At 40.2% G+C, this 26,734-nt stretch overlaps 2 protein-coding genes across 2 annotated transcripts; both read left to right on the plus strand.

Moving 5' to 3' along the window:
• Positions 1-579: 579 nt before the first annotated feature.
• On the plus strand, positions 580-11,397 carry LOC307258089 (glutamate decarboxylase 1-like; the record flags this gene model as incomplete). Its single annotated transcript, XM_080037493.1, has 16 exons — positions 580-655; positions 2,220-2,282; positions 3,410-3,568; positions 4,111-4,353; positions 4,556-4,646; positions 7,815-7,927; positions 8,340-8,455; positions 8,583-8,662; positions 8,754-8,808; positions 9,246-9,362; positions 9,487-9,551; positions 10,108-10,186; positions 10,308-10,457; positions 10,581-10,688; positions 11,019-11,108; positions 11,224-11,397. The coding sequence occupies 16 exons, from the start codon at positions 580-582 to the stop codon at positions 11,395-11,397; spliced, it is 1,779 nt and encodes a 592-aa protein (XP_079893619.1).
• Positions 11,398-19,260: 7,863 nt separating this feature from the next.
• LOC307258486 (Golgi reassembly-stacking protein 2-like) lies at positions 19,261-26,517 on the plus strand. The gene is made up of 10 exons (XM_080038026.1): positions 19,261-19,410; positions 21,849-21,929; positions 22,029-22,232; positions 22,976-23,062; positions 23,159-23,289; positions 24,013-24,145; positions 24,236-24,368; positions 24,557-24,640; positions 24,738-24,854; positions 25,113-26,517. The coding sequence occupies exons 1-10, from the start codon at positions 19,348-19,350 to the stop codon at positions 25,337-25,339; spliced, it is 1,260 nt and encodes a 419-aa protein (XP_079894152.1). The 5' UTR covers positions 19,261-19,347; the 3' UTR covers positions 25,340-26,517.
• Positions 26,518-26,734: the final 217 nt, after the last annotated feature.

The following is a 26,734-nucleotide window of genomic DNA, read 5'->3' on the forward strand; positions in this document are numbered from 1 at the left end:
TGCTTTTAGAGGTATTTTTTGCACATGGTCTCTCCTCCAGATGTTAAATATGTGCCCCAGTAGCTACAGCTATAAGGCATTTGTTACTTATGACAACGATTACAAATATGAAGCTGTTAACCATCATCCATCCTGACTGAGTATAGGATCAAGAGTCAAGACGTTATACTGATTTAATGTGCTCGTGTCAGTGGCTATCAGACGGTTAATGTGGCTGCACTGGTACGTTGTTTTTATTTTATTTTTCTTTATTTTGCCTGTGAACAGATTTATAATCAGCCTATATTTTCATCTCTTTATTTCCTGTGACGACTAATTGAATATAAATTTGAAAGACAGAATGTGTCCTTGTCGTCCACAGGTAGCCTATGTGTCGCCAACTTGAGAATCTTCAATAGCCAAAAGAGGCACACGTTTAAAATACTGTCCACTCTATGGGTTCCTTCTCTGTCCCTGCCAGATAGCCCTACTTCTTATCTTGGATAGTATAAAGAGAGATTTTTAAAGGAGGGCATCAAGGGAGAAAAAAGTATCCTGTCTCTTTGAGGTGAGGACTTTGGCACAGGGTCTCGGGAAGTGATGGCGGCGTCTGCACCCTCCTCATCTGGCGGCGAACCGGATCCCAACTCGACAAATTTACGACCACCGGGCTCAAGTAGGTCCTCCGCAGATAAAAACGCTATTTCACGTGTGCTATTTACTTTGTCGGCGATGCCATTAATCATTTTCATCGAGGAAGTGTGGGTGGGGGAGAGAAACCCCCCCGCTGCCATTTGAGAAGGCTTCCGTCGCCACAAATCACCACTGCATTTCAGACCTCCCGGCGTCCGCATGACAGCCAAAAGCTGCTGTCCTCTGCTAACATTACGCTCGAGGCAATTAGCCTCGAGGCTGCACCATCGCGTCACAAAGGCTAAATGCTGGGCTATATTTGTTTTGTATTTGATTAATATTAGAATATGTAGGCTATTACAAAAATATTATTGTTAAATATGTGTATTATTAGTATTATTATTATCATTAAAATGAGTGTGCCTTTTATTAGGGTTGCTGATGTTCTTTCCCCCCCTTTTTTTTCTTATTGGTTTTTGGAACTGTACCCTGGCTGAATGAAGTGCCTGCATTGGAAAAATGAAAATTGCCCCTGAAGTGGCTGTTAATTCAGCCATATTAAATCGCGCCTAATGGCACACTTAAGATTTGTAGCCTCCGAAGAATGGGCACTGTACAGCCCTTTCATTGTCAGCTGGTAGCACTAATAAGCCTGGTTTATTCTTGGTCTAAAATCACATGTCCATCACACGAGACATATAAAATACACTGGTGTTTTTGTCCTTCCTTTTCTTTATTTATCTTTTTCAAATTGAAACATTGTTGTACATTGCAAATGCGAACTGTTTATTTGATTTTAATATTGTTACAGCTTTGCATTATCAGTTGATGTGAGTCAGATGAAAAGCAACGGTAATAGTAGGCCCCTGCAGAAATCCCCAATAGCTGTAGCCTTCCGGCTGCACACTATGCAAGGTCTGGTTCTGGATTCCGTGTGTTAGCACGTCTGCTCTTCTTTCCTTTTCTTTCTTTTTTTTCTCGTGTGTTTTGGTTTTTGTCTTTACGGCCCATCTCCCTTTTCCCCGGCGTGGAGAAAACCCATCGTGAGTGGCTGAGTTAATGTGCGTCCAATGAACTGAGCAAGGCAATGATTTATCTAATGATCCAAAGCAAAGGGTTAAATTGGGATTTGGGAATGGGACTGCCCCCCCCCCCCCCCTCCTTCCCCCTCCCATTCTAACCCCCGCCCCCCTCCTTAAATAGCTGCTTTTGAGGATTTCGCCCTGATCCAAGGTGTCCCCATCATCCCCTCTCTCTGGCTGGAAGCCCTTGATAACGCTGCCGCTCTCTATCTGTCAGTGGCCAGTCGCCTCATGTCCGCTGATGCTCGCATTGTAACCAGCGTCGTTTCACTCAATTAGATCTTTAGGCATGGCGTTGATCCAAACGGCTAATTAATTTGTCAAATATAATCCCCCAAGAACCCAGTCCAGTTTTATTTGTTTTAGCAATGCGACATCACTCGACCCTCACACGTCTCCCCATTTATTTTCAACATTAAATTGCTCCATACAGAAGTATTTTTATCTTTATTTATTTGATCCCTTTAGGCTTCTGTTAGGCCCTCTAATATTTTATTTTATTTTATTTTTTACAAATAATTCCAGGCTATGATGCTTGGTGCGGAGTCGCTCATGGATGTACTAGAAAACTGGGGATGAAGATATGTGGTAAGTTCTCATTTTTGATAAGATTATACGAAAAACAATTGTCAGTGGAGATAGGCCACTGTGTCCGCAAGCATGACTGAAGGCTGTGCTTGGCCTGCATCCTTTGACTCGCGGCTCGATGGACGAACTGGAACACAATCCAAACAAGGATGAACCATTAACCAACATTATAGGCCTAGATAATTCAAATTATTAATTTAACCAGACTGAAAACAATGCAGGGACCACCAACTGCCCAAATCACACATTAAGTTACAGTTGACGAAATCAAAGGGGGCATTAAGGGGGATGGATTTAAAAAATAATAATAATAATTTCCACTTTGAGACTTTTAAAGTCTCGTGCTGCTCCATAACCGTAACCGGGCTGACATCTCCCATCATGGTGAACGTCATGATGTATAGGCCGATCATTTTCTGGTATTTTGTGACCGACACATTCCACTGGTTTCATTGGGGCAGTTAAATTACACAGGGCCATACAAAAAACACACACAATGGAGAATAAAAGTGTATTCTTTTGGAGTGTTTATTGCCTCAAAAGTGGCTTGTTGCAGAATTTTCAGATGCAATTTCAGATGCAATTTTTTTTTTTAAACTTAAGAGTAGCCTATTTCCCTATATGCCTATTGTACCCTGCGGCGCCCTGATGCATGCACTCGTGTTATCAAATGCTTATTTTCTGCTGTAGCCCATATTGTTATCGGCTAGTGCTGTTTGCTCCGAGCTGAAGCGTGCAATATCGGAGGAGCTTTCAATAAGAATTTACAGCCGCTTCATGATGACAGCGATTTGTTTTTGCCTGGCTGGAGTTTGTTACTGATGTCATCGGGCTCAACCTCCCACAGGGCCCTCCGCCCATAAATAGAGGACTCCCTCCCTGTGCAGGATCGGACCCTTTACTCATAAGGAAAGATAGAGAGGGAGAGCGACTGAGAGAGAGAGGTGTATATCCACGGAGAAAGACAGAGGAGATAAAAGTCAGATATGTAAGAGGAGAGTTATTTAAGGGCCTGGAAGAGTAAAAAATAGCCTAATTTAAAAAAGGAAAATCCGCAGCTGTCAACATGTATGGGAAGTGTAATCACACTGCGGACGTCTCCTCCTCTTCTTCTTGTAAACGCTTAGGACTTTTGCAGAAGAACAACAGTCTGGAGGAGAGGGGCCGGATCGCAGGTTCCTTCAAGGAGCGCACAGCCAAGAACCTCTTCTCCTCCTGTGACAACAGCGGCGGAGAGGCGCGTTTCAGACACACCGAGACCGACTTCAGCAATCTGTTCGCCAGAGGTAGGCTTGAAAAAAAGAGATATAACCGATGATCTGTAGGCTACTATCTCATCCTTTAGAAATAAAACGTAGCACACCCAAAAGTAAAACTGCGAAATGAAGTTTGGATTCTATCTGAATCTGGATTCTTGTTATTAAATATGCAAGCAATGCTTTGACAGACAAGGTAAATGCTATATATAGCCTGCTGATTCAGATTAACAGGATATCTCATAAAAAACCTCCAGCTATAGTTATAATGAAACAATGTCTTGTAAATCTGCCTTCATTGTATTTGTTGGATGGGTATTTCCCTTAGTGGAAAAATACAAGTATCTATCTATCTATCTATCTATCTATCTATCTATCTATCTATCTATCTATCTATCTATCTATCTATCTATCTATCTATCTATCTATCTATCTATCTATCTATCTATCTATCTATCTATCTATCTATCTATCTATCTATCTATCTATCTATTTGAATTGTGAAAAAGACGCAGAGGAATCAAACACACAATAGTTGAACGGTGTGTATTTCATTTTTTTTTTTTTTGTAGATCTGTTGCCTTCCAAAAATGGAGAGGAGCAGACCATGCAGTTCCTATTGGAGGTGGTGGAAATCCTCACCACCTATGTGCGCAAGACCTTCGACAGATCCACCAAGGTGCTGGACTTCCACCACCCTCACCAGCTGCTGGAGGGGATGGAGGGCTTCAACCTGGAGCTGTCCGACCAGCCAGAGTCTCTGGAGCAGATCTTGGTGGACTGTAGGGACACCCTGAAATATGGAGTGAGGACGGGTGAGAAGAACAAAGAAGCCCGAAGGCGCCCAGCTGTGATCAATAACCGTCATTAGCTTACATGCCTGTGTAATGATTACAGATAAGCCATTTTCTCTCCCTGCCATTCTCCAATGATTCATTGTTTTTTTTCTTTTTCTGGGCGCTGTGTGTGTGTGTGGTTGTGTTGCTTTCTGTTTGTCTCTATGATATCAAATCGCAGGCCACCCCAGGTTCTTCAACCAGCTGTCCACTGGATTGGACATCGTCGGCTTGGCAGGAGAGTGGCTCACCTCTACGGCCAACACTAACATGTGAGTTCTCCTGTCCTGAGATACGATTAAGTCTCACCAATCGTTTAATTTGAAGAAAATATATAGAAATATTTGCTCACCATCAACACAGTCAAGCAGATAATAGTTCAATTATAGGCAAAATGAGTTTGGAAGTCATTAGGCTTCATTTGACTCCACCTTTATTTCATACTCCTTCTTATTGAATGGTCCCTGAAGAACTGCTGTCTGTTTGAACAGTACTTGAAGTAACATACATTAATTACCATCCTTAGCTGAAGAATACACTGCATGCTCTATGTCAGCGGTTTTCAAACTGTGGGGGGGGCGCGGGGTTATGGCAGGGGGGGCGCGGATGAATATGTAAAAAAAAGAAAAAAAAAAAAAAAAAAAAAAATTTTTTTTTTTTTTTAGTTTTTCTTTTTTATACTAAGATCACGGCATAGCTGGACAAAAGTTCTTCTGCTTCGTTCCCCTCACTGCATTTAAATGCATTCAGTAAATTACAGAGAAATAGGTCTTGTTAAAGAAAAAGAGCACCAAGCCCAACCCAGAGGACCCTGCATACATTTTGTTTATTTTAAATTAATATTTTTATGGAAAATCCATGTGTCCTTCTTCAATAGCTTCTAATTCATCAGACCCAGTGTCTCCAAATTATTTGTTCACACAAAATTCCTCATATTTAGCCTCTTAATTATCCTCTCAAAGTGCACCAGATTCATGCATTTCACTTTAAAAAGGTGAAAAAAAATCTCCCGGGGGGGAATACCCCCGGACCCCCCTAGGAGGGTCTGGTTCTCCACTGGCTGCTATTCTCCTCCAGCAGGACATTGGAGGCACTAGCAAAAAAACACTGGGTGTGTGAATGACATTTAACTAGTCAATAATTTCGGCAAGTCTGTCTGCCTATCTTTCTCACTCCGATGCACACTCAGTCAGTATTATCCATGCTTAAAGGAAGCAGGATTAAAACACTGGATTAAGATGTTAAAATGTATTAAATGTGTTTAAAATCGCACAATTTTTTTTAGAATGTTTCAAAAACGTTTAAATTTGTAAAATAATTTTTATTTATTTTTTGGGGGGGGGGCTCCGCTGAAATTTGTTATCTGAGGGGGGGCTCACTCTCTCACACTTTGAAAACCCCTGCTCTATGTCAATCAAGCAAGAAAATGAAAAGGCAACAAAAGGCGACATTTGTACAGCTACTTTCACCGTCGGCATTGTCAGGCTATGGTCACATATTTCAGCCCTGCAGGCACACTTGATTGAATATTGATTCACATCCACAGTTTACATGGGCGTCTTTTGTTTCATTTACTGCCAGTTCCTTGTGACATAACAATGCCTGGCGTGCCCCCTCGGACCATCTTTGCACAATATGAACGGCCATTGCTGGGGAAAACACTGATAAACAAGTTGCCCAGTAGTGAGGGTCGGTCACATTGAAACCTTTTGGATTGATACAGCCTGTAAATACAACATGCGGTATCACAGTGACATCGCTTGGTGTAGTAGCTAACACAGATGAATATATTTCCACCAACAGTAATACATCCAAGTGCTAATGGATGGATGAGAAGCAATTGTAGCACCAAGTTCTAAAAAAAATGCACTCATACAGAGTTTAAAGGTTTTAAACAAATTACCTTATTATGGGTTAATAAGTGATTTACTTATGCCTCATATATCAGTTATAAGACATTAACAAGGGCAAATTATTGTTGTGAAAAATCCCTTTGATTGTGTGGTCACGTGATATCTGGACAGGGCATTAATATCTGAAACGACATGCAAAAGATCTGGACCAAAAACGTATTAAGCGTTAATTAAGGGATTTCAAACATTCATCACTGCATTTTTACCAAATAGAAGGCATACATATCAGAAAAGTAATATGATCATTCCATCTATTATCAATGGCTTATAATCAATCTAGAGAGCATGAATACAATTATCAATTACCTTAATAAAGGGTGCTTTTTTTAGGAAGTGGTACCATAATTTAATATAGGGATGTGTGCAGCCATCTTTATCAAAATAGTAACCAATGTAGGGGACTCAGATTTCACAGCAGCTGCAACTTCTATTACGGTGCTAGGCTCTGTTACAGTATATTAAACTTACATTAACACATTTTTCATAGCCTTGTTCCTGCTTGCTGGTTCTTCCACAGCCCGTGTCTATAATAAAGCACAGCCGCTAGCCTGTGTGATATTGGCAACATCAGCGAGGCTGACTTGAACCAGAGGGTGGAGGTTGCTTACACACTTGTAATTTACCTTTATTAATTACTCCATCAACCCCAATTACCCCTGGCAGATATTGACTGACACTAATAGACTGACAATCACATCCAGGGCCTTACATAATCACAATGAGTGATGCGTTGACTGCATGAATGAATACGGTGAAATTAATGTGCAACATCTGACTTGTTTACCTCCCCCACCCCACTGCCCCTCACCCTGTCTTTACAGTACTGTGTGTGTATATCCTGAAGATGCTGTGGGGCACAATGTGACATTCTTTAATGTCCCACTAACTTGCTCAATTTCTGTGCATGAACACACGGATACTTATGCAATTAGAAGAGAATTGGTCAGGAGAAGATGGATGAGCCTGCCTGTGCTGCGATTCCAAGTCGACTGTGCAGAGGGATTTTTAATGCACTTCGACTACATGCGAGAAAGAAAAAAAATATGCTTGAAAGGATGAAATAACCTCAAAAACTGTTCCTGCAATGAGAAAAAATATAGGCCCCTTAAAGAACTTTGCTTAGTGAGTGTTAAAGCCTGATGCTGCTGCGTCAATGAGCCTAACTCTGTCTGGCATTTGCCATGTCATTATACTGTAGCAAAAGGCCATTTTCTAAAACAAGACGCCGTTATTGAAGTGTGACTGTGAACAGAACGCCGTGTTTGTTCCATTGCTACTGAGAGAGCATCATGCTCAGTAACAATTAGAGTACACAAATGCAAGTTGTTAAATATCAGTGTTTTATAGATCCCCTCAGTCTGTCTGTAGTTGAAATGGAGCATTATTGAATAATCCATTGTTCAATTAACACAACAAAACGCAAATATTAAGCTAAGATCGAGATGTATGTCCGAATCAGGAGCGTAGTAAGGGCTTCAGATTGCTAGTTTTCATATATTAAAATGTTCTTTTTGTGGTTGCTTTCAGGTTCACCTATGAGATTGCCCCCGTATTTGTGCTCATGGAGCAGCTGACACTGAAGAAGATGAGAGAAATCGTTGGCTGGCCCGTTGGAGAGGGAGATGGAATATTTTCTCCAGGTGAGAGCAAATCCAATGTTCGAACTGGAGCTCAATAACTATTTACTCTAATATGACAAACATTTCAGAATTTCCTCAATTTTTGATGTTTCAGTTCTAAATCTGTAGTTTCCACTGTCTGAAACAACTAGAATTACTCTTACACAGGTAAACGCACGTGGTCACCTTACATTTTTTTAAAGCGCTCATAATTTTGGATTATCATTATTCAGGCATTAATGTGGAAGCATCACTTTTAATGTTGGATCTTAATTTCAACAACCTTCTACGCTGCTGGGTAGCTTAATGTAGAATAACGCATCATTATCAAAGTAGTAACTACTACATTTGAGTAAATGTAGATGAGTTAAAAGCAATTTTTTCCCTCAGAATATGTTGAGCACAAGGATAATGTAGTATTTACCTGCCATAGGAGGGGCCATCTCCAACATGTACAGTGTGATGATTGCCAGATACAAGTTCTTCCCTGAAGTCAAAACCAAAGGCATGGCAGCTGCACCCAGAATGATCCTCTTCACCTCCGAGCACGTTAGTTACACAGTCCCTTCAACACTGATTGTTGTCATCTGACCACTAAAAGTACCTTCTGAGATATCAGTATCTCAAAGGTAAGTCCAACCTGACTTGTGCTTGTTTCTAATGTCCACTCTTGCAGAGCCACTATTCCATCAAGAAAGCCAGTGCAGCTCTGGGCATCGGGACAGAGAACCTGATCCTTCTGAAAACAGATGAAAGGTTTGCTTGATGTTTAACCTACCGCACAGACAGTCTGGTAACAGATCAAATATATGGATGACTTAGTGCTGTTTATTTTCTTCTTTCCCAGAGGGAGAGTCATTCCAGCTGATTTGGAAGCCAAAGTAATAGAGGCCAAGCAAAAGGTGAATTTCGGCAACCATGACGCCACAATCGTCCAATCTAACATTCCTTTTTATTTGCTTCTATCAGTGAACCCCACACAATGAGAAACGCTCCACTGAGCCATAGAGTTTACTCATAGCAAAGGAAACACTTATGTGCCAGGGGAGCGAGGTTCTTTCAGTAAGGTTAATGCTTCCGTCTCACATGTGATGCTGCACCGGTCTGAAGTACATCTCCTGGAAGTCATTCTTCAAAGACAAAGTGATGTGCAGGCCATGGTGCAGACCAGAGGAAATGGGAAAGCAGTGGTTCTAGATGGGAAAAGTGCATTATTTGAGAATTGCATTTAAGCCCATCTCTTTGATGTCAACAATCACAGGAAGGGGAATGAACAAAACAACTTAAATTCAGGGCAGAATTGTGGCAAATGTCTTTTTTTTCTCCCTTGCTTTTGCAGGGGTATGTTCCGATGTTTGTGAACGCCACCGCTGGCACAACCGTCTACGGAGCCTTTGATCCCATCAATGAAATTGCAGACATCTGTGAAAAGTACAACATGTGGCTTCATGTGGACGTAAGACAATATTGATTATCGTCAATTCAAAAAAATCTATCAGCTACACGTCAGCCCCCTTTTAAGCAACTGAAATAGAAATTAGCATCCTCACTGTTCTAAAAATACATTGTGTCCTGTGCAGGGTGCGTGGGGAGGAGGCTTGCTAATGTCCAGGAAACACAGGCACAAGCTGAGTGGAGTAGAAAGGTAAAAAGAACGTAATACACATACAAATGATTGACATTCAATGGACGGGAAAATATGTTTTTTAAAGGGGTACTTCACCAATTTTATACATCAAGTTCAGTTCACTCGTCATCACAGAGACGAGTACTCAGCCTGTGAAAACAGTTGTTTAATGTCTCTTTTGGTGTGTGCAATCTCAGATTCTGTAATCGGCTTGTACATGACTACGGATGTTTAAAATAAATAACTCAAAAGTCTTCTCTGGTTACCGCTCTTGAAACACGCCGCACGCAAGCAAGCAAACACGCACCCACACACACACACACACACACACACACACACACACACACATACTCACTCACTCACTCACTCACTCACTCACTCACTCACTCACTCACTCACTCACTCACTCACTCACTCACTCACTCACTCACTCACTCACTCACTCACTCACTCACTCACTCACTCACTCACTCACTCACTCACTCACTCACTCACTCACTCACTCACTCTCTCTCTCTCTCTCTCTCTCTCTCTCTCTCATGGAGCTGTGTTTACTGTTTCAATATCTGTGCAGGGCCAACTCAGTCACCTGGAACCCCCATAAAATGATGGGAGTGCCGCTGCAGTGCTCTGCCATTCTAGTCAGAGAGAGGGTGAGACTGCCTTTCTTCACTGTTTCTGCTGCACATGATACCGCTCACACACAAATAACTATTTCCCCACTGGTGTTTGCTAACGTTGCTGCTTCGTTCATCATAACCGTGTGCATTGCAGGGACTATTACAAGGCTGCAACTCCATGTGTGCTGGTTACCTCTTCCAGCCAGACAAACAGTATGACATCACATACGACACAGGCGACAAAGCCATTCAGTGTGGACGGCATGTCGATATCTTCAAGTTCTGGCTTATGTGGAAGGCAAAGGTGTGCAAGTTTATCGCTCGATTTTCTTCAATAGCTTTTTAGAAACCCTGCTACCATTTGTAAAATGTGAAATGTTCAACTCCTTATTACTAAACCCTTCTTTTTTCCAATCTTCCTTAAAAGGGAACAGAAGGATTTGAACAGCACATTGACAAGTGCCTGGATCTGTCAGCGTACCTCTACAATAAAATCAAAAACAGAGAGGGTTACCAGATGGTGTTCGACGGAGAGGTGAGGCCATTATGTCAACAGAAGGCAAATATTTTCCAAATGAACACCCGAACATTCAATATATCACTGTATCAGATGAATATAAATAAGTATTCCTTGCATAGTCGAGAGGATTAGCTGCAGCAATGAAGGAAAACTGTGTATACCATTCTTATCTGGGCTTTCCTGCTTTAACGCAACACCTGTTTGTCTTTTGTGACAAACAACCAAAGCAATATATTAAATATTATGACTTAGTTTTTAGGATTGATCGGACCCTGCCGACAAGTAGAAGGCTGTGTTTTTATCGCCGCTCATTACAAATGTTTGACTCCCATTTTCTCTTATCAGCCGCAGCACACGAATGTGTGTTTCTGGTATATACCGCCGAGCCTGCGCGGCTTGCCCGATGGCGAGGAGAGGCGGGAGAGGTTGCACAAGGTGACAACTCATAACTCAAATTTTAGATTGATTCATGTAGTGTGTCTACTTAGATCATACAGTAACGAAATGGCCAACTGTGATGGATGTTAACGCTGTATGTGTTCCACAACAGGTGGCCCCAAAAATCAAGGCTTTGATGATGGAGTCCGGGACCACAATGGTAGGTTACCAGCCACAAGGAAACAAGGTCAACTTCTTCCGCATGGTCATCTCCAACACGGCCGCCACCAGGTCCGACATAGACTTCCTCATCGAGGAGATCGAGCGATTAGGGAAAGACTTGTAAGAGCGACACCCTTAATCCCTTACACCCCAAACACGCAAAACATTGGTCTCCCTATCCCCACTCTGGAGAGCCCCAAGCTTGGCTTCACGTCTCATAAAGACATTGAAATGTTTTGCTTATAGGTCTTCTCTGGCAATGCACAACAAATAATCTAGCCCTATGTGTCTCTTCTTCTCTGTCTCTTCTGTCATTAGCCCTATGTGTCTCTTCTTCTCTGTCTCTTCTGTCATTAGCAGCTATGACATACATCCAAAACATTTGCGCACAAAGTTGTATGAGTAAAAAATTGGACATTAGTCAAAAACTTGGAGAGAATCGCAAAAGCACACTGTTGTTCTTGATTAACCATTTAAGTGGGGGGGAAGAAAACCTAAATAATGTAAATTAAAAAAGATTAATGCTGGTTTTCTTTCATGCAAATATGACATGGCAAGAATATCTGAGTGCTTGAATGATTCTTGTTTAAGCAGCTATTAACAAATAATTTGTACTGTTGTACTATATGAAGGTCAGTATTAAAAAACAGAATGAGATCAAAATATTTTTTTCACAGAAGAAGCAGAGCACAAAGTAGGGGACCTTATAGCATTAACTTCAACAGAATTAATGTGAAATACCTGACTGTTGGTGCTCCATGTCGTCTATGTAATTATCAAGCCAGATACACCGCCACATTGTACCATAGCTGTTGTCTCCCTTTGATATTACATAGGTGGGACTATATAACACAGTCATTGTAACAAGTGTTGTACTTGATTGCTGTGTTTTTAGAGATTTTTTGTGTAGATTGTTTATAGTATAATTGTTAAATTGCCTTTGTGCCAAATGTGTCCTAGTTTTACAGTGAGAAAATCCTATATGTAAATGGACCACACAGTATTGTAGGTGATAGATGAATAACATTATTTATATCCAGAGATTATTATTGGGAATAGTTTATCTGCTGTTCTTTTCCATTTGACATGTATCCTCCTGCCTATTTAAAAAAAACTCTGCTGTACAATAGTAGCACTAATGTTTTGAAAAACATTGAAGTAATTTAGTGTATTTGTGAACCAAAGAAGGGTTGAGTTACATTTCTGATCATGCACACGGCCCTTATTCCCCCCTAATGGATGTATTCAGTTGTTTATACAAGAATACTTAACTCTCCGCCCTTAACTCTAGTGCAATCTATGTTGTGTAACTGTGCAATGTCATTGTGATTCACTGACTGAATGTTATTGAGACACTTGGCTGATCTGTGGGAGGCATGACTGGCAGGGGGCCTCTACTGCCAGTGCTTTGTTTGTGATAAAAAAGCACAACGCTAAACCGTTATCATGGGGCAGCTTTTAATTCTATGGACACATGATTGTTTGTATGGTAATGTGTTAAGTGGAGTAAAAACTATAATATGCAAAATTTGGTTTGTCTTCACGACATTCACTGTAGGCACACTTTTATGTCGAGAAAAGCAATGCGAGAAACTGGGATTATTTATCATTAAGAATTTAGCTTGAACAATGAAATGAAGAGTGTTGGTTACTGTTAGTATATTTATTGAACAATTGTACATTCCTGAATTAGTGGGATGAAATATCCCTTGACAAATTCCATGTAGGCACTTTAATTTCTTGCTATCATTTGCAGAGTATTAATGTTGTATCCACAGCACTAATAAAGACATGAGCTGTAGAACATCTGTGGGCCCATTTTAATTGCAGTTTATAAAAGGACATTTGAACTTGACAAATAAATATGTATGGCGTACAAAAGTGAAGAAAAGACCGTTAGTAACTTGACCTAGTTTAGTTTAGTTCGTTTTTGCCTTGATTGATTGTCTTTATCTTTATTTCGAACATGCAAGCAAGCAATAAAAACAAGTTCAAATATTAATAGATGAATAAAAAAAATAATAAAAAAAAAGCAAAAAAAAAACAAAAAAAACAGACACACTTTCTACATGCTCGAAGGGGGGTAGGAGGAAGTAAAAAAAACTTATCTAGTCCTACCCCTTCAAATGTTGTTTTCGTTCCTTCTGACCTGATATGTAGAGAAGCATGGAAGTGGTAAACCTTCCCTATGAGGGAAACGGTTTGCACATTTCATGTATATTACAATATGAAGAGATGACCAAAATGGTAAATATTACGTTTCACCTATTATCTAACCTAACAGATGGAGGTTGGATCTCTTGTGAATGAACTGAAATCAAACTAGACTAGAAAGTACAGCCCACACTAATCACAGACACAGAGCATACAAAAACCCACTGTGTTTAAACAGTATAACAGCTGGAGTCTTTGAGACCAAAAACAAAAGAAATGTTAACATTTTTGTAGTGGACTTTGGATTCAGGTCATCAATTCAAAATCATTTTATAAGCAATTCGGAACAAATGAGGTGGAAGTACTAAATGTTTTTTGGAGCTGGAAAAAGAGGGTCCTTGGGTCTCCTTGAGTGCACAGAAAACTATCTGCACTGGAATTCAACCTTCAGTTAAATAAATGCAAAATACTTCATATGGAGAAAAAATCACAGTATGGTAGAATAGTTGTAATGTGTTTTTCCTTTTTTGTCTTTCTTTCTTCTCATACATCTTTTCAAGCCACGTGGCTGTCACCAGCCATTGGTCAGATTAATCACCCAGGACGGATTTTTTTATTGGCTGATCATCTCGCAGTTGAGATTTCAAGAGCGCATACCCTCCCTCCTGCCGATTCCTTCAGTCCTCTCATTACTCACACTTTTAAGATATTTATCATGAAATGCATTAGACTGTGCTCTCTTAAAAACGCCGGCTCTGCCTGGCTGTGTTTTATTTTTCGACACAGCCGTGGAGGGACTGGCTGTTTGAGTGGCCCTCCTCCCATCCTCCTTCCAGCAGGCAGATGCTGCCTCTTTGTTTCACGCTTCATTGCAGCGATCATTACAGACCCGACGACACTGGCTGCATTGTAAATTTACAGGGAACAGAGGATGAAAGGGATAACTACTCATATAGTGGAGTAATAGAAACAATAACCCTTGTCTTCTTTCCACATCTAAAGGGGGAGTGATTTTATTATTTATTTATTTTTGGTTTGTTTGTTGTTCTAAGGACTTCAGCATTGAAGGTTAGCGTGCCAATGTGCAATGACATGGCTAATTTGGCAGCAGGTGTTGGAGGATCTTATAATGATTGAATGCAAATGAAACAGGGCCTTCAGCTCCGATGGTTGGACACAGTCTAGTAAGTTGCATAACTATGAATTATTGGCCACCCATGTTAAGTAACATAATCACTGAACCAGTCAGTTTACACAAACGTGACGTCAGTGTGTCTCTTGAATATAATGTTTCGGAAAATGATTTCAATTTGGCATGTAATGGTTAAAGCACGTGAAGAACAGCTTTGTGGTTGAATTAGGCTATAAATGTATATTGTCATTACTTTAATCCACACACAATATTTCCATCAATTCTAATTACAAGCGTAATTAAGCTTAGATCAAGAGGAGGTCAGGAAAATCAAATAATAAGGATCAGCTCTGTTTTTTTTGTCTTAGCCTATGTCTTAGTCTCTGCGGAGGGCAGGTGGGTGGTTTTTGTGGGCTGGCTCTGAACACTAGACTGTGAAACACTTAATGTCTGTTTCTGCACTAGTCTGTTCACCCTCCATTTCACACCTGGCAAACACACACACACACACACACACACACACACACACACACACACACACACACACACACACACACACACACACACACACACATGCACACACACAAGATTCAACGATAATTTGAATCTTGCTAAAACACATTGAGTTTCCTGTGCTCAGTGCATCACTTTTCCTTCTTGTGTGCCAATTGTATTTCTGTCATAGACTTTTTGTTTATTTCTGAATATCTTTTGAGGCAAAGCAAAGGTTTCCTTCACCCAAGTCTCGACTGTGTTACTCCACTCTCTTGTATAGGCCTACCCATGAATAATGTCAGTGGTTTCACTGATGCGCCAAATATCTCTGCCGCCCCTGGGAATCACTGCCACATTAGCTCTCTGATAGATACTGACGTTCCCATTGTGCAGCACCAGTCTAATGAAATGATGATGATGATGATATTGACTGCGGGCTGACTTGCTAGCCCTTCCCCACTCCCCCTTATCCTCCTCCTCCTCCTCCTCCTCCTCCTTCTCCTCCTCCTCTCCACATACCATTAATACACACATTCTGCTATGGCCACAATTTAGCCAGGAAAAATGTATTTTTCTAACCCTTTCAACCCAATTTAAGTAACTGTGCACAGTTCAACACAGGGCCAGCTTTTCAGCCGTTATACTTGTTCCATTTAAAGGTTAATAATGATGTGGGTATTTTTTTGTGATAAAAAGGTGTTTATGTCCCTCCACAAATCTGACCATTTTGTTCAATCCAAATAGCAGGCTTGCTTGACATTAAAAAAACAGCGATAACAGAATCAAATGGAACACCTCAAGGCCCCTGACTTCTAAGGTAATTATAATGGGTTACACTTATCTAAATAGCCTCCTCTTATTGACTGTGTGTCCACAGCTTGATTCATCCTGGCAGAAAGTACATTTTAAGCAGGAGATTAATAGTCCAGAGACTGTTACTTTGCCTGTCTCCATGGCTGGGGAGTGCGAAGCTAATGTGGTGCTTGTTTGGAAGTCGAGAGGCTGCTAGTAAATGCGTCTGTTGGACATTTTCTAAAGGAATAAGCACGAGCCCAGGAGCAATTACACTGCAGCTAACCAGGTGGAGATTGCTATCACGCGTATGCTAAATGAACAAAAACAACCTCCAGCACGCGACAGTAATAGTCACTCTAGTGTATGGTTTTGGTATATGGCCATTTTACCTCCTTCCTGTGTAGGAGCTGTGAGTGGAGGACAGGGGGCTGATGATGATGCTGCTGAAATCAAAATGATAAACAGCAACAATAATGATGGGATAAATGCTTGTACTGCTGTTTGGCTCTGCTGGTTTGTCATCTTAACACAGGCTTTTTCTAATTCACTTTGCATTTTTTATCTCTGCCTCCCAGCACGACATAGTGCACTGTGTCAGCACAGGGCACAGACACCCATTTAATTCTACAAAAAAAATTAGATTAATTAACTACCCTTACAACAGCTTATGATGTCTGTAGCATGGTATTTTACTTGCTGTATGGATATTTATCAGATCATGGACATTTTTTATTTCGGCTTCTTTGTTAATGCCTTTCTTTTCTCCACAGACAGATATGTGGTGTAAATGCCTGAACACTTGCGCTTTGTGGCTTTTTAGTTGTAAATTCCTCGGAGGACGTGGAAAAGTATAAATCTGAGAGCGCTATCCAGAGCCGTGATCGCAGGGTTTGAAGGCGTCAGCAAGCCTCTGCTGAAATACAGAGTTTATTTATCTGCTTCTTGTAGGAGCAAGTGTCACAGTGTAAAGTATATTTCTAACTGGCAGTAAATAACAGATATGAAGATCTGTTGCGCTGAGGAAAAATGAAGGACTAATGTTTGAAATGGTACTGGAGTTTTTTTTAAACAGTAGATTAAACAGCTGCCTGTTTATTGATTAAAAATAAAGGAAAACACCCAATGGGATTTCCCAGAGCCCAAGTTAACGGCTTCAATTGATTCTAACACCCAAAGATATTCAATTTAGTGTAATGAATGAGATAGACCCTCACAAGCTGGGTCCACCAAAAGTTTAATATTCTTGCTAGAAAATTGACATGAATGATTAATCAATAATCAAAATGATTTGACTATTAATATTGATTTCCTGTCAAAAGACTATTCGACCAATCAGCTCATCACCTGAGCTCCATGATTGTACCTTTATTTTTGCTATCTATTAATAATTAAATAATGCAAAAGCGGTTTGAAATGTGCAAGTCTTAATACTATACATCTTACTTATAATTATGTACAACAATAGAACAGATCCAAAAAGGGTACACAGATCCAAAGAGTGTAATTTCCATTGCTACTTCGGGCCTAAATACAGAATCAGTCTTAAAATGTCGAGCCATAAATATATGATGATTTCACATTAAACCACACACGGATGTTGTCATCTTGGAATGTGGGAAGTACTATTAGAGTAGGTCATGTGACCCCGGGTCCACATGTAGATCTTATAAAATGTGGTCATATTTGTAAAATTTGTATTGTTAGTCTAGAGGGGAAAGGATCTGAGAACAATATATTTTGTTCAAAGGGTAAAAGTGTGTAAGACAGTGCTTTCTTTTTGTAGTTGTCTACATGAAAAATAATATCAATTCGGCGATTTTCATTCATGTTCTAAGATTTAAAAAAAAAAAAACTTTCTAATGAACCATCATTGCAACAAGAATTGCACTTAATTTTTATGTGTCACTGTTTGCACACTTGAAGCAGGAGACAAAGGGTGAAATAAGACCACAAGGTGAAGAATAAAATCTTCCTGTCAGAATATATCTCACCTGTACGTGATCGACTCTCTTGACTGATGCATTTTGAGCTTACAGTTTGGTCCAGCATCCCTGCAGATAGAAAGGAGAGAGAGAGAGAGAGAGAGAGAGAGAGAGAGAGAGAGAGAGAGAGAGAGAGACCAAATCAAGGGCAGCTCTGGAAGGACACATGTACTGACAGGACATCTGGTGATTGATGAGGAGAATCATGATGCTAAGCGAGTTTATTTCAAATTATTTGATAAGAGCTGCTGCGCTACAGAGATATTCAACAACATATACATTCCTCTACTACGTACGCCTGTGTTCTTCTTAGCAGCTGATGATATCCCTTATTATCACTGGGTGATCGCAAAGACAATTTTCTTCTCACACATCTTCCCTGGCTCGCGTGACGGCTCTGGCGTGATTATACGATCATATCAAAAACAGCTGGGATCTAAAAGATAATAAGAAAAATTTAAAAAACGACTTAAGCTGAGGTTATCATTGATAACCTAATCATTTTCAGCTATAGGTTAATGGTTATAGATGGTGACGGTCTTGCTAAGGGGATCATCACTCATTTTTTGGAAAATCTAAGCTATGTCCTCTTTATTTTACACATGCAATCAATGCTTGCACAACATACCAGACAATTAAAATCACAAGATGGACTCTACCAGTGTCTTTGTCTTTGTGTGTGTGCATGTGTGTGCGTGTCTTTGTGTTGGTGTGGGAGGGGGAAGGGAATGGTGCACAAATCCTCTATTTAACAATACTCCATTGTGGATGAAAGTCCTGTATCCAATAAGAAAAAGTATCTATCGGCAGCAAAATGTACTCTTAAGAGGATAAAGAATAGCCTATATTATGAAATGTGTTGAATTAATGATGCATTGTAACATTTTAATATCACCAAAGACTTACCTCTTGTAGAGGTGCCGATGATGTTTTGTTGTAATTACTCAGAATTCCTCATGGGGGCAACAGAAGTTACACACTATAGCTTTAAGTACGGTAACATAGCAGCTTCATTACACTGTGGCCTCCACCTATAGACTAACAGTTATTATCACCACCTGCCATCAGCTTTCTGTTTTTGCATCATGTCAACACAGTATAGCGTTGATCAAATTAAGGTCCAATACTGGATTTTGTCCAAGCAGGACAATAATTATCGATTATCGATTATTTGTGGAGAGTCCCTTGCACATTTACAAAAGCAATTGTATGCTGAAATGCAATGAGCCTTGGGCTCTTTGGCCCCATGCCCTGAGGCTATTGCCCTGCTCTAGTTTGTATACAAAAATAAATTTTAATTTATATTTCAAACGGAGAGGAGCCTCAGTAGACCTTTATAGCCAGTGTGTGTGTGCAGTAGGCAGGTGAGCTGTCATCAACAGAGTTACAACAGAGCGGAAGTGCTGGGAACCAGGAACCGCGACGAAAACAAGGTTGGTTCACTGTTACGGACATGAGCTGGAGGAGAGGCACCTGCTAAATTAACCCGCACAGTGAGCCACACAGCCGGGGAGACATGGGAGGCTCGCAGAGCGTCGAGGTGCCAGGCGGAGGGACTGAAGGATACCACGTCCTGAGAGTAAGAGCAAGAGAGAGAGAGAGAGAGAGAGAGAGAGAGAGAGAGAGAGAGAGCTGCTGTTAAGTTGCAGATACAGGAGCAGGGCTCGGCTAGCTAACGTTTTAATCACCGAGCAGGCTACTTTAAGCTAAATATTAACATTACATAAATGTATTATATATATTTTTTTAAAGGTATACTCTGTGAAGTCTCGCTAATTCTTCAGCCAGCTAAGCAGCTATCTGCCCACGGTTGGCTGTCAGTGTCCAACTGATAGCTCGATCGTGTTTGCAGTGTTGTAGCTTAATGTAAATTCATTTCATGATACGCCCCAAACTCGTTTAGGTAGGTAGGCCTAGGCTATATTACCATTGACCTGTGAACCTGTTATACACGAACTGTCCATTACACAGAACTATGCAGAACTATGAATTCATAAGCCCTGAAAATAGACTGTAGCCTACATAAAAACCCTGACATGATGGGTTAGTTAGTGAATTAGTATTTGAGCATGCGCAGTCGTCGACAACATTGATATGAATCTACCTGTGCCACCTGGCTTTGTTGCCACAAAAAACGGTGAGGCTATCATAGGCCTACATGATTTATGAGGATGTGTGTTTGTAAATAAGACAACAACTTTCTCTTTGAGATATTCCCACACTTGACCCTTTTTTATATAGCATTGCTGTTTTTATTTTTATTTAAACTGTAGGCCTAAGTCATTTTTTAAATATTTTTTTCTATTATTATTGTTCAATATGCAGAGACACCTGACATTTAGCCTACCTGAAGACGCCAACGCTATACTATTCAAATAACACATAGTTGTACTTATACATATATAATAATACAGGTTTAAGTGCCACAGCATAATCATCGCTAGCATTATGTGACATTAGGCCTACATAAATGGACTAAGGAGTTCCATGCAGGTAGGCTATGTATAGATTTTAAATATAGAATAAAAAAGAGCACCAGTATTTGGTCCGTGATCTCCAGGTAACTTGAATTTAAGTATAGGTATAAAATCATAACATAACAAGAAAATGTGCATCCCTATGAAAGTAGTTTTATTTTATGTATTTGTGTCATCGCCGTCCCTCTAAACTCTGTTTGCTCATTCCGTCAGTCCTCGAGGAAACGTTCACTTAAGTCAACAGCTGCACACACATTGTAAGACTCTTGTTTGAATAAGAACACCTACACAACGCCTTTATTGTGTTAAGTTTGTTTAATTGGGAGTCTGGACACTGTAGGGCTGCATCAAGAAGCAAGATAACTGGTTATGTGAGGCTTATTCCCAGGAAACTGGAACTTCAAGTTATTGGATTCTTGGTTCGAGAATAGCTTCGGTCAGAATGGAAAAATTGAGAATTCTGTTTGATTTTAACAACAAACAAACAAAAATACATTGGCTGGGACTGTCCATTCACTTTGGCACGACTTTGTTGGTGTAGAGCGTATCAGGGAGGGACTATAAGGGAGGGACCAAAGAGAACAAGTGGTGCGGTTGAGGTATTTGGATTCGAATCTCTATCCCAACTGCCATTTTCTCCCCAAATCCTCCACCCCAGCTTTAATGGACCAATCCCTTTTTATTAAAAAACACATTTAAAAAAATCTAACATGTATTTGTCTAAAGCACACATATTTCTGTTCAAATTTTCTAGTGATTTGTCAATTTTGCCACAAAACACTTCATTATTTATTTTTTATAACAATCTGGATTTTTCACAATTTCATCTAGGCTATGTGTTTTTATCTTTGTTTGCCAGATATTTCATTTAATCTAAATTGGATATTCATTTTAAATAATATGATTTAAAATCCTATGTGCAGTCATTCCTAAGGTGTCCCCATGGATATTACTATAAGTGGCCTTAATTAAGGATACCTTTCTAACACTGGGTATGGGAAAATTCACACTTTGGGTGGAGGAGACAACGTGAGCATTACCTTTGTGCGTAAATGTATACATCCCACCCTGGTGACTGTGGAGGCCTTTGAAATACGCTGAACTCATTGCCATGTTGGTGGAAACAGTTTAAAATGAGTTGTGCTTTGTGCTGTACGTGGTTAGCAACAATACTGGTCGGCTGTGGTATTTAAAGAATGCTCAACTGGTATTAAGGGGCCTACTGTGTGCCAACAAAACATTCCCCTCACCATTACACCCAACAGCAACCCGTGTCAGGATGGATCCATGGACTCACAGATTGTATACATCAGATATAAACACTAGTGACTGTTTTGTGTGTGGACATCCCAGGAGATCAACAATCTTTCCTTTTTCAAGTCATATGATGCATTCCATATTTTGATATTTCTTCTGAACAACCACTTAACCTCTTGACCATGTCTGCATGCTTTTATGAGCTGAGTTGCTGCCACATGATTGGCTGAGTGCAAAAGCTTTATTGACTATTGTCCTATCTTTATGATGCCTTGCTTTACAGGTGCAAGATAACTCCCCCGGTCACCATGCAGGAATGGAGCCATTCTTTGATTTCATCATTTCCATTTGTGACACTCGACTGGTAGGTTTACAATAAAAGCTGCTGTCGCTATTGTAACTGCTCTATTAAGTCTCATGAGTGTGACAACGTTTAATTTGGATGTTTTGATTTCTGATATAGAACAAGGACAACGACACCCTCAAAGAGCAGCTGCAGGTGAACGTGGAGAGGCCCATCAAGGTGCTGTTGTACAACAGCAAGACGCTGGCAGTGAGGGAGACCACCGTCACCCCTAGCAACATGTGGGGCGGCCAGGGGCTGCTGGGAGTCAGCATTCGTTTCTGCAGCTTTGACGGAGCCAATGAAAATGTGTGGCATGTCTTGGTGAGTGTGCCGGTCTGACGAGGGAAATTCCTGAGAGGTGTTTTAGATGTCATATCTGATTTCTCAGCAGTAAAGGAAGTAATCAGATCCTTTAGTTAATAAAAGTATCAAAATACTCCACCACAAGTATACAAGTCCTTACTTAAAATAATCTAAGTGAAAGTCATTGTGTAGAAAAAGTTTTCGGATTAATGTACTGCTGCATGAATGTTTATGTTGCATTTTACTGTTGTAGATGTTTAAGGTTGAGTTCATTTTAACAGCTCTATACTCTTGATTTAATTCAATCTGTGTTGCCTTGCTGTTCTGTTCATCTCTAAAAAGTAAATTTTGAATGAGCTCAGAAAAACAGCTGTTTTCAGCTAATCCCAGAGAATTGGTTAATTTAAATTATTACATTATTAATTGGTCTCAACAAGGATCCTAAAGGGACCATGAAATCTGAAAACTGTGACACTGATAACACTACAAAATGTTATAAAAAGTACAATATTTGCCTCTATGAGTAGATGGATAAAATATAAAGTTACATAAAATAGAAATACTGAAGTAAATTAATGAAAAGGTATATTTAAGTACAATACTATGTACTTACTTACATTCAGTGCTTTTTGATGATGTTTAAGCATGCATAGTGTGTTGTAATACAAAATTGTTAAGGTCAAAGCACAGAATTGTAAAATAACATTTGAATATTCAAAATGATTCATATCACCTAACATGTTTATTCCTGTTGAGTCCAGGAAGTGGAGCCAAACTGTCCTGCAGCCCTGGCTGGTTTGAGGGCTTACAGCGACTACATCATAGGAGCTGACGCTGTCATGAATGAGGTACTTGCCTTACAGATTTGTAATAGCCGTAGTAACATTGTCTTAACGTTGGCGACGGCCGGATTGACCTGAAGTGCATCTCTGCTCTTCCAACAGAGTGAAGATCTGTTTGCTGTCGTCGAAACTCACGAAGGGAAGGAGCTGAAGCTGTATGTTTACAACACAGACACAGACAACTGCCGCGAGGTGGTCATCACTCCCAACGGTGACTGGGGAGGAGAGGGCAGGTATGATAGTCCTCAAGGAAATCCTCTACCTGAATCTTTTCTCCTGTTTTCAGTTGAGAGCCCTTATCTTTTGCTGTGTGACTTACCCAAACTTCCTAAACATGAAAAGATAAACATGATCCCAGATGATCTTTTTAACAATTGATGTTTAGAAGACTTTTCCAAACTCGTCTTTGTGTTTTGTTTTTGTGTCTCTTAACTTTGTACACAGATTTTCAGTCCAAAATATGTCTTTCAAAGATTGGGTTATTAGTTTTAAGCATCATTTTGTACAAAGGATGTGTTGTTTTTTGACATGGACAATGTAATCATGATTCTAATAACTAATTTAAATAAAAGTTAAATACCATTTATTTACACAACTTTATTAAAAAATTATACTTAATCTGAATTCACCCTTAAATTACTCAAAATACATTGTATTTGTTTTATTTTGCTATATTTCATATTTACACTAACTAGTCTAATTTCTCAATTTTACAGCCATGTCTGTTATGTTTCATGTTTACGCCGCATTGCTTTTCTCAGTAGATATTAAATGGACACTTAAAATGTGCAATGACAGCAACAAGAGCATTTTGTGGGGAAACCGTTACTGACTGAAAAGGTTTTTAATTTGCAGCATGCATTGATGGTCTCACAAAGTACATTGTAATTGAAAGTAATTTATTGCCATTCAGCAGTATGAGGTTGTGGCCCTCACATTATTTCTGTCTCTTCTAGTCTAGGGTGTGGGATTGGATATGGCTACCTGCACAGGATACCCATACTGCCCTTTGAAGAGGGAAAGGAGATCAGTTTCCCTGCACACACTCCCAGTGAACCAACTCTTTCACCTAAGGATGGCTTCACACAGGTAGCTTAACATAAAATAATAATTGCATCCATATGAAAATGTTATTTTTGTTGTGTGAACATTGACTGAGACGTGGTCATTATTTACCAGATCCAGCTATCTGCCGTTATCCCAACTGTTCCTGCCGCTGTGTCTTCTTCTGCATCTGCGGGCTTAGAGCGATCGCTGGCCGGCTTGTCCGTTGGCTCCAACCTGAATGCTGTCATTAGCGATCTACAAACAGGTACACTGTCATCTCGGACGGTTTCAGCTGAAGCGGGAATGACCTATAGTAGCTGCACCATTTGCAGATTTAGTCACATTTCTATTAAGACGGCAAGATGTTGCTTGAAGAACTAGAAAATAAAGAAACTGTGTAAGTCAATAGACACTTTGATTCCACCTTTCATCATTTGCTGAAAATTGTTTCAGGAGCTCCTACTATCCCGCTGCTCAGCCACGTCCCCTCCTCACAAAGCCTCCCCCTGTCTGTCAACCCTGCTGCCACACCACCAGGTTAGTAGAAATGATTTTAGAAAGGTTATCACACCCCATATATGAAGCCACGGACAGCTTTTTTGCATTCTCTAATCTATACAATATTGTTGCACAGGTTTAATGCACTTACCTGGAGGTATACCACCCTTTCCTAATTTGCTAAATCTAAATATCAACTTGCCAGACCTGAGCCAAGTACTGCCTCCTGGAGTTGGTGGATTACAGCATACAGGTATTGTTTTGTTCTCTTTAGTGTCCATGTTTTGTCAATAATAAGGGATGAAGTCCAGTCTGGAGTGACATTTTACTCATAGAGATGTGCATTGAAAATCTGCAGATTTTTTTAAATTACCACAAATGCAAAGGAAAAAAAGGTTTCACTAAAATGTTTGAAAATAGGTTATTTTACTGTGTCACTATAATAATAATATTACTTAAAGACATGATTGCTGTATAAGGTAACAGCTTGTGTTTGTGCCCTGCTCCACAGGTCTTCCACCTCTCACCCTGCCAGGTGCGCTCACCGGTGTGGCTCTGCCTCCGCCTGACTTTGTTCTTCCACCAATGACTGCTAATGCAGCTCCTGCTGTTACATGGAACGCCACATATCCCTCCTCCACTTTCCAAATGAACAGTTCACTGAACAAAACCCCCATCCCATCATCAGTGACCTGCTGTGAATCGATAAATATCACAATGACTGAAGACTCATCTTAGCAGTTTGAGCTTTTTAGTCTGCTCTTGTCTTAACACAATGGAGCCATTTTATGAACAGCACCGTTCAGTTGACAAATTGGCCTCTGGCACACTGTCAGGGTTGTTACGCACATTTTCCAGGGTACTGGGGCTACATTGCTGTTTTCCTCACATGCAGCTAAACCCTAAACTTTTTACATAAATGTATCTCCAGAGAGCAGAGCAGTTTGTTTATGGCGGGAAAAATTAATTACAAGACGTCAGAGGTCAATTATACACTCTGTCGCAGAACTTAAAAAAAAAGGGGTTTAACACATCTATTAACTTCTATGATTCAGTTGGGAACTTCGCTCATAATCATAGTAAAACAGGTTACTTTTAATTGTGCAAGTCATTATCTTTGCATCTTTTGTTACTGGTAAAATTACTACGGAGACCCCAATGGGTCACAGTGGAAGTTTGTTTTCCTCCTGATCCAGAGTTAGCATAAGGCGTGTTGGTCCAGTCCAGTTGAAAGTCACTCCCAGTTTGGGGAAATATTCTGCAGAGATGATGCACATGCACTTATCATTCAGCTGTGTTTAGTTATTGCTCTTGTACTTTAATCCATCACGCTCAAGGTGGCTGTACTATGGTACTCTTCACTGTTCCTAACATTTGCCAAGAAAGCTTAGAGAGGCCAAGCAGGATTTGGTCACACGACAGATCTGTTCCCAATACACCACAGAAGTTAATACAGTACCTCCAATATAATGCTCAGCACTTACAAACCCCTGCGTATAGTTGTCACAGCAAGTCATAGCAACCAATGCACGGCCACAATCACAGCTCAAGTCATAATCAGAGTGTGTCTCAATATGTGAAAGCTCGGTTAATTAGCTGTGCTGGTAATCTGTACAGCTGCAGCGATATAGAAGAGCGTGAGCGACCTACAGCTGAGGTTGCAATGAATACTATAATCATAATCTCTTTATGGTTTACTGAACATATTGTGAAGAAATACTTTCAGAAAATCCCACTGTGATCTTTCGAGGGGCTTCACAAACTGCTTGAGGGCTTCAGGGGGAGGCAGTGCACACATTTTTACTACTGGGGATTTTCTTTTTCGAAAAGAAGGTTTACTTGCTGCTGCAATAGCCTTAAAATATTTAAATGGTTTTGGTATTGTGCAAAAAATTATTTAATATGAAGTGAAATGTTACCTCGATTAAACCAATGTATTTTCTCTATCTCAGCCTCTGTATTTTTATGCTCAATGGTTGAAATGGTTCATGTTGTGAGCATCCTTAGTTAACCCATTAAAAAAAATGCAGGTCCACACCGAGCCACACGGTGTCAGCGTTATCTCAGAAAATGGAGACAAACAAACAGATAGCACCCTGAAATGTACCGAGAATTATCAGGTGACGAGTACAG

The sequence above is a fragment of the Ammodytes marinus genome (genome assembly GCF_949987685.1).
Source record: "Ammodytes marinus genome assembly, chromosome: 12".
NCBI lineage: Eukaryota > Metazoa > Chordata > Actinopteri > Uranoscopiformes > Ammodytidae > Ammodytes > Ammodytes marinus.

Coding starts and splice junctions, on each gene's coding strand:
- LOC307258486 (XM_080038026.1), top strand. CDS start 19,348: ATGGGAGGCTCGCAGAGCGTCGAGGTGCCAGGCGGAGGGACTGAAGGA. Junction 24,641..24,737: donor CCCTGCTGCCACACCACCAG/GTTAGTAGAAAT, acceptor ATTGTTGCACAG/GTTTAATGCACTTACCTGGA. Junction 24,855..25,112: donor TGGTGGATTACAGCATACAG/GTATTGTTTTGT, acceptor CCTGCTCCACAG/GTCTTCCACCTCTCACCCTG.